The sequence below is a fragment of the Carassius gibelio genome, chromosome B13 (genome assembly GCF_023724105.1).
Source record: "Carassius gibelio isolate Cgi1373 ecotype wild population from Czech Republic chromosome B13, carGib1.2-hapl.c, whole genome shotgun sequence".
NCBI lineage: Eukaryota > Metazoa > Chordata > Actinopteri > Cypriniformes > Cyprinidae > Carassius > Carassius gibelio.
The window spans coordinates 10,740,032-10,748,475 of record NC_068408.1 but is presented as its reverse complement, the minus strand read 5'-3'; the positions used below and the strand labels follow the sequence as shown (position 1 = coordinate 10,748,475).

Sequence of the window (8,444 nt, the reverse complement as noted above, 5' to 3'; positions counted from 1 at the left end):
TTCTCTTTTGTTTTTCTTTTATCATATAAAGAAGGTATTTAGAACTGTCACGTGTATGTTCCATGTTTTATCTGTGCTTTGTTCCTCATGTTATTCCTTGATTTGATTCCAGGTGTTCTCCGTTTGTGTTCATTAGTCCCAGGGGTTCCTTCTCCCCTTATCTATAGTCATGCCTTTAAACAGTGTTCTAAGTTTCCAGTTCTCTGTCCAGTATTTGTTTATGTCATCCATATGTGCCACCCAACTAAATGTCAATTAAACTCCTTGGATCTGAACACCTGGTCTCCTCATTCCTGTGCTGTAGCAGCTGTGTGACAAGTGTTTTGTGTTTGCTTTTTATTGTTCACTATACAGTAATTATAAATTAATTCTACATAAGTATATCTCCAATAAACATCTAACCTTTATCTTATTTTATATTTAGGCTATTGGTGATATGCCAACACATGGTAACTAAAAGTACATCTGCAAATAAATGTTACATTTAAATGCTGTAGTGAAGTACATTTACAATGAAACTTTTAGAGCATTCCGAGAAATTGGAGCGATGTAAATATTAAATTAATTATTTAAATCATGTAGCTGCTTTTATATCGATAAGTCATACACCTGCCCAGGTCAGGTGACGTCACGCGGTCGTGTTGATGCTGAGAGGAACTCAACTACCGCAGCAAAGGACGCAGGACACAAGTTAGTCTCCCTGCCACCATAAGAATATGAGCAAACCTGAAGGTACTGAGAGAGGAGGACAGTCCAACTCGGACAACAGCGAAGAAAAAGACTGGGCGGCTGTCAAAGCATTTTTTGACAACGCGAAAACAACGAAGAAGCCCCGTCCGGTAAGAGATCGTTTGTGTAACTTACATAAACTGTGAATGAGTGTAGCGTCTCCCGCATTATATACCCAATCTACAATGCTAGCGATGATGATAGAAAAAAACTTATTTTACCTACATGTAAATATAGCTGTCTACACTGAAAGCGAGCGCGTTGTTTGCTTGTAGAATCGATTGCGCCACTGACAGCAGCGCTGCACGCAGCTACAGGTAACTGACCACATAGAGCAGCTTGGCTGTCGTCTACAGCTGTGGTAAATATTTGCTTGCTTTTAACTTGCAGCCCAAACCCAGCAATGCTGTAACCATCGCGGTGTCCTCGCGAACGCTGTTTAACATGGTGAAGGAGAGGAAGGTGTTTGAAGAGGAAGGGCTGGAGAGGTACGTCGAGCACCAGCAGGAGCTCGAGGACCAGCCTTTTAGCCCAGGGGTCTCGTTTCCTTTCGTTAAGGTAACAACAGATTTAAGCACTACAAAATGATTTTTCAAGCTATGTAAAATAATGGCAGTACTATATTCCAAAACGATCTGTTCGCTGTCTGATCATAACACTCACCCAACCTCCATCAGCACCTGTCAGGAGCCTGATGCCACAGGTAATGCAACTGGACACTTGTATACAATGTGCAATGGTGGCCACCCCACCTTTCCAGTATTTTTCCCATTGTTTTTTATTATTATTTACAGTTTTTATTTGAAGACTTTTAAGTAAAAGTGTACACCTTTATCACTTTGATCCCATGAAACATTGTGAAAGACAAACAAATGAAAAAATTGAGAAATATACAAACTTTATTTTGTCATGATTTGTATGTTTAAATATTCTTAATTGGATTTTTTTTTTTTTTTGCAGAATCATGAGTAAGATAGATTTTCACCATGCAGGAATACTACTGTTAAACAAGATTATTTAATTTATGCATACATATACGAATGAACAAACCAACACTGACAACCTCCAGTATGAACCTGACGCATGTCAGATAAGCTGGTTGGGCCAGTTAGTGCCAATTCAATTTGCACTGATGCAAATCTGCTGTATGGTAAATTTTGTAGAGCAACATGGAAAACAAATGTGTCCTTTTACTTTTGCTCATGGATGGACTTTATTCCTTTTTATTGCAGGGCTGGACTCAAGATTTACAAGCAAGACACAAACATAACAGCATTATTGTGTCCTGCCCGCTATATATGGTTAAATAGATATCTCATATTGTTACACTAATCTACCAGTAATCACAGCAGTAATGCCTATTGTGGATATCCTTATCCAGAGCCATGCCTTTAGTATTTACTGTGTTTTTCTAATCAACAGGCTCTGATGAATGTAAATGCTCGTTTGAGAGAACTGTACCCAGACAGCGAGGAGCTGTTTGATATTGTGCTGATGACTAATAATCACGCCCAGGTCGGAGTTCGCCTCATCAACAGCATCAATTACTATGGTAATAACATTTACTACCCCATAATTTAGCCTTTGATAGCGATCATCATTACATTCTTTAAAAAATCTTTATTATACACAGACCAACATGCAACAAGAAAAAAAAATAGAAAAAAGTCTGTGCAGGCACACAGATCAAAATACAGATAAAGACCGCTACAATGACTTACTTTTTTTTTTCATAAGGTTCACAGCAGGCAAATGCAAAAGTACTACATTGTACATATTATGCAAACAATAATTACATGGATTTTCTCTCTGCAGATCTAACTATAGAGAGATTTTGCATGACGGGTGGAGAGAGTCCAATTGGTTACCTAAAGGCCTACATGACCAACCTCTACCTGTCCAAAGATTCAAAGAAAGTACAAGAAGCTATTGAAGAAGGTATTTAAAAAATATATATGCATTGTGATCTAAATGGGATTTTCATTCCACTGAAGAAGAAAAAGTATTTAAATTAGCTCAACATGAAGTTAAATTTGCTTTAAATGGCCATTTTCACAGGAATAGCAGCCGCCACAATGTTCCCCTGCGACAGTGAGAATGAGCTCAGTGACACACAATTGCGTGTAGCCTTCGATGGAGATGCAGTTTTATTTTCCGACGAGTCTGAGATTATTGTAAAGAAACACGGATTGGACACTTTCTTTAGGCACGAGAAAGAGTTTGAGAACAAGCCTCTTGCACAGGTAAACTAAGACTGGGTAATACAGCTGCTACTAACTAATGTTCATTATTAAAATTGTTTCTAAAATTATCTCCATGTTGTATTTGGAGCATGCAATGTCCCTTTTATCTTTGATTTGGCATTGCATCATCTTTTAGGGCCCCCTGAAATGTTTCCTGGAAACACTGGGTAAACTCCAGCGCAAGTTCTACACAAAAAACCAAAGAATCAGCTGCCCTATTCGCACTTACCTCGTCACAGCTCGAAGTGCTGCTAGCGCTGGGGCCCGCGTTCTGAAAACTCTACGGAGCTGGGGGTTGGAGGTAGACGAGGCCCTCTTTTTGGCTGGGGCTCCTAAGGGGCCTCTCTTACAGAAGATCAAGCCTCACATCTTCTTTGATGATCAGATGTTTCACATCGAGGGTGCCCAGGAGCTTGGTACAATCGCTGCTCATGTGCCCTATGGGATTGGACAGAAGTATCATAAGGGGAAACACATAGATACAAGTGATACTGAAAAAAATGAAAAGATTTGATTGTCAAATGCAATTGTCCCAATTCTTTAGGTACCTCAACACCTATTCAGTGTCTTACATTTGATCTATACAACGGCTAAAATATAAATGTTTACTTATATTAATAATAAGCAGGGAAGTGAAGCACATGCATAAAAGTCTCTGCAAGTTATAGGTAACTGTATTTATGTATTTGGTTGCATCAGAGACAGTTTTGAACCTTGATCTATACAGATGGATTGCTAGAAATATAAATACAAAGAAGCTACGGTGCTCAAAATAATCTAGTATATACTGGGCTAATGCTTCAGCAGTGCGAGGTTAAACTACATGCTGCAGCCCTTTATTTTTATTTTTTAAAGAGAATAATGTGCAATTAGATGCATTTACCAATATGTATGCCTTGATTACTATGAAATCATAAAGATGTTTAATCAAGAGTTTAATTTAGAATATGTAATTCTTTCTCAGGGAACATACATTGAAACTATCTGTATTTTATTTATAGTGCAAGATGTTATTCTTCTTATACATTTAACAGATGTTTACCTACATTTAGATGTTTTGTTGTAACTTCTTCACTGCTGTACTTAGATATTCAGACTCAATCTTCAGGCAGTTTTCTTCACTGATGTGTGTGTTGCCCACCACCGGTGTTCCTGACAGACCGTGCCACAATAATAAATGAATTAAAACACTGAAATAAGTATGAGTGTGAAGAAACTGATATTTACAATGGATTACCCCTGTGTGTTTACTATGAGGTGTTTGTTGCATGCATGTTTAATTTTTTTTTTTTTTTTTGGACAAAACAAAAAGTTAAACACTGGATTTATTCATTATGATGATAACTTAAATGTGTGGTCTTATTTGGTTTGCGCCTTAATAGAGCTATTTAGTTTGAAGTGCTAAAACACATATTTGACATATACATATACAAACATAGGTTTAGGAGATTATGTACTTGACAAATTGTACAAATGTTGTAGTCCTTATGTTGCGGCAACTTAGGAAAAAAAATCATACACAAGTGGTTATTCTCGCTTTAAACCTATTGCTCTTTACTAAATGCTATATTTTACTTCATTACTTAACTTCAAGTGTATTGTTAATGAAAATTTAACTTCAAAGTTTTTAGATGTTTCAAGTTATTAATTTATCTCAAACTGTTACCCTGTTTGTGTTTTCCACCACCAAGCAATACACTTACGTTGCGTTTTAAGCCGCTATGAATTCTGGGTAATGTAGTCCAACAACATTTTAGTTAGCCTACTTCCCACATGCATGATTGTTTACGCCTACAAACCTGCTCATGAACTAGACTAGACTTTGTTGATGGCCCTAGAAGGCTCAACAGTCAAGCTATTCCCCATTCTAAACATTTGGAGGAAGGCGTCGACATGCTACGGGGCAAAACTATAATCGTGACCGGGGCAAACAGTGGCATTGGAAAAGCCACGGCCGCGGAGATGCTGCGGTGTCAGGGCCGAGTGATCATGGCATGTAGGAACCGAGAACGGGCGGAGAAAGCAGCTCAAGAGATCCAACAGGAGGCCGGACCAGAGCAAGGGGAACTAGTGATCAAACTCTTGGACCTGGCGTCGCTGAAATCTGTCCGTAGTTTTTGCGAAGAGATAATGAAGGTAACGTGCTACATCAAACCAAGCACTGAGTGTTTGTTTCTCTTTTCAGATATTTAGAACGCTCCAGTAAATATAGGGCACGCGTAGCACGCTTTGGTCGAATTGTTGTCAAATAAAAACAAATGCACAATACCCAATTGTGTGCGAGCGTCACGCGCTTTATGCGTGATATCACGCTCGAGAAGTTTGGGAGGGGCACGTGGCTGCGCGCGCATGAAGGTATAGAATTTCGAGTAGAATTCATTGGCAAGCTTAAATATATCATTTTGCAAAATTGTGTATCTAAATAATACTACGGGGAAACAGTGCATAGTTAATCATTTATTGATGTAGATATATTTTATAATCAGTGTAAACGTTGTACAATTGTGTATGTAAAAAGCTTTCACTTTCAACTTTCATAAAACTTCACTATTGTTTGGGGTTGGGGTTGTACAGTTTAGTAGAGTGTGTGAGAACAGTAAACGGTAAAACAATTATAGAACAAAAATGTATAAAATAATCAATTTCATTGCGTATTGCTGTTACTACTGTTTTATCTATGGCCCATACTTTAAATGCTTGTGTATCAAAAAAGAATAGACAATCAATAGAAGAGAAGTGTATGTAAATTAGTGTAGATTTTAATTGATTTCTAGGGTTGTGTTTTTTTCCTGTGTTCAGAAATAACTTGCCATATCTGTTGTATCTCAAACAGGAAGAGTCAAGGATTGACATCCTAATCAACAATGCTGGAATCTACCAGTGTCCATACACCAAATCAGAAGATGGATTCGAGATGCAGTTCGCCGTCAATCATCTGGGTCACTTCTTGCTCACTAACCTCCTGCTGGATCTCCTCAAACGCTCTGCTCCTAGCCGGATCATTGTAGTGTCCTCCAAGCTCTACAAGTACGGTGAAATAAACTTTGATGACCTGAACAGCGAGCAGAGCTATGATAAAGCTTTTGCCTATGCACGGAGTAAACTAGCCAATCTTCTTTTTACTCTGGAGCTCTCTCATCGACTCGAGGAGACCGGTGTGACAGTAAATGCTCTCACCCCAGGGATTGTGCGGACTAACCTGGGCAGGCATGTCCACATCCCACTGCTGATGAAGCCACTATTTAACCTGGCTTCACGGGCCTTCTTTAAGTCCCCTGAGGAAGGTGCACAGACTTCTATCTATCTGGCCTGCTCTCCGGATGTGGAGGGCGTTCAGGGGAAGTGCTTTGCTAACTGTCATGAAGAACAACTATTAGCTAAGGCCACAGATGAGGAGGTGGCCAAGAAACTGTGGGACATCAGTGAGGTGATGGTGGGCATCACAACCTGAAATCTCAAGACTTAAGAATTTAAGTCACCTGTCCTTTATTATTTCAAAATCGACAACTCAGAGAGTAAAGTACCATCAAGCATTTTCTCTTGGAAAGAAAACATGCAAAATGTATGGTTACATCCACAGGAGGGAGCAGTTTTGGCCATTCTTATTCACTTGTGCTTTGAAATGCTAACTGTAAAGTTGCAACTAGCAGATTGTTAGTTCTGCTGCAACAATAACAATGTGTGTGTGTTTATATATTTTAAATTAATCCAGAGTCAACTTCAGTTATCCAGTTCTCATTCTAGTTAGGTTCATAGATTTCAAAACTATGTTCATGTGTTGTTTAAGACTAAATGCAACCTAAATGGGTTATTAACTGGGGCATAACCACAACTAATACAATTTACAAACACTTAACCCTTTCTCTGACTGAAAATGTGTGCTAATAGAACTAAGGATTTCTGAGAGCAATATTGTGCCTAAATTCTGCTCTGTTGTTATATTTTTGTGATGTTGGGAGTGAAACAGTTAACACTGCATTTGATTTGCACTTCTCATACTGAAGATGAGTGGAAATACATTCTCAGTTCGAGTACCTAATAAAGATGCATTAAACAGAAATACAGTATCTCGGTTCTGATTATAAATTGCATTGTACACAATGCATTTGCAATGGTGAAATGCTGATCTGTGATAGTTATATATACTATACACACTTTTAAGTGTACAAAAGTATGTATATCTGTCTGTAAATTCTTTTAATTATTATTATTATTCCAACAATTAAACATTTTATTTTCCAAGTAAATAGCTGAAATACTTATGCATTTTGACAGTATTTCTGACTTATCTAACCATATGTGTGGTAATGCTAATTATATACTGTTAAACATTCTAAACTCTGGGTGTTTATCACTGTAATCTTGCAATACCTTTTGTTTTTGTGTTTTTTGTTCTTTGTAAAAGGAAATGCTTGGGGGCGCATTCCTGGTCTAATAAATAAATATCACGCTGTACAAATGACATTGTTCAGATTTTAACTACAGCTCAACCAGGTTGACGTAATTGAAAAATAGTCTGATGGTTGTTTTTGCGAGGCTCATTAGCAGAACGATTTTGGAATTAGAGCAATAGCCCGGATTGCTTTCATAGTTCACTTACCATCTAATTAACCGTTCCAGGAGTTGTTAAAGTACAATTCAACTACTTGCTTTCACAAAGAAAGTACACACTCCTCTCACACTGCATCTCTCTCCCACTTCATCATGATTGCCTAGAATGTTTTTTTTTTAGCATTAGCTGTCTTTGTGAGAATGGTAGCAGCTCTGATGGGCTCATAATGCTTTTCCCACCTGGGTTTGCCATTAGGACTTTTTCAGGATCATTTAGAGTATGTTCCGATCAGCCAGAAAGCCCCCAAGATATCCCAGCATTCATCTGATAGCTCCCTGTGAAACGGGAGGTCTCGGAGCGCTTGGCTGACTGGAGACTGTTTATATTTGAAATAAAGAAAATTGGGGAAATTATGAAAGTTAATGGCTTTAATGATGCTTTTCGAAGCGGTGCCACATCAGCGACAGAATGCCAAGCTGCTAAACAAAGTGATGCTTTGATTACTATCACATTAAGTTGTTTCACCTCCTTATTTTTTCTATTTCGTCCTGTTTTTCCTCCTCCTGAAGACAAAATATCACTCAACAAATGCCCAAAGGTATATAGAAATTCATGGCAAAGCCCTTGTATCTTATCTCGTGGTTTGGCTTTAGGTAAAACATTTCTCCGGTTGTGCTGCTTTTCTCACCTCAGCTCTGCTTCCCTCCATGTACAAACCTGCAGCCAGCATCCTTTCCCACCGTTTAGCTAGACATCCCGTCCAACTTAAACACAGAACTCCTCTCTCGTTTATTATCGTGCGTGTTTGTTTTCTGTGATGGGGAAAGGAAGGGAGACACAAATGCATGTTATTTTTCCCAGTAAAGAGAGTTTCCAGCCTCGTGAGTGGTTGAGCAACTGAAAGCACTGCCAGGCTGATG

At 38.5% G+C, this 8,444-nt stretch overlaps 2 protein-coding genes across 3 annotated transcripts; both read left to right on the top strand.

Moving 5' to 3' along the window:
• The first annotated feature begins 623 nt into the window (after positions 1–623).
• On the top strand, positions 624–4,041 carry nt5c1ba (5'-nucleotidase, cytosolic IB a). 2 transcript variants are annotated; one of them, XM_052573259.1, is made up of 7 exons: positions 702–839; positions 1,005–1,046; positions 1,120–1,287; positions 2,152–2,281; positions 2,545–2,667; positions 2,788–2,972; positions 3,109–4,041. In XM_052573259.1, the coding sequence occupies exons 3-7, from the start codon at positions 1,174–1,176 to the stop codon at positions 3,484–3,486; spliced, it is 930 nt and encodes a 309-aa protein (XP_052429219.1). In that variant the 5' UTR covers positions 702–839; positions 1,005–1,046; positions 1,120–1,173; the 3' UTR covers positions 3,487–4,041. The 2 variants fall into 2 exon arrangements, with proteins under 2 accessions (XP_052429218.1, XP_052429219.1); XM_052573258.1 differs by lacking the exon at positions 1,005–1,046 and having other exon boundaries at positions 624–839.
• A 682-nt stretch (positions 4,042–4,723) lies between these two features.
• Positions 4,724–7,032, top strand: rdh14a (retinol dehydrogenase 14a). The gene is made up of 2 exons (XM_052573260.1): positions 4,724–5,108; positions 5,806–7,032. Exons 1-2 carry the CDS (start codon positions 4,866–4,868, stop codon positions 6,421–6,423), a joined length of 861 nt encoding a protein of 286 aa, XP_052429220.1. The 5' UTR covers positions 4,724–4,865; the 3' UTR covers positions 6,424–7,032.
• The last annotated feature ends 1,412 nt before the right edge of the window (positions 7,033–8,444 follow it).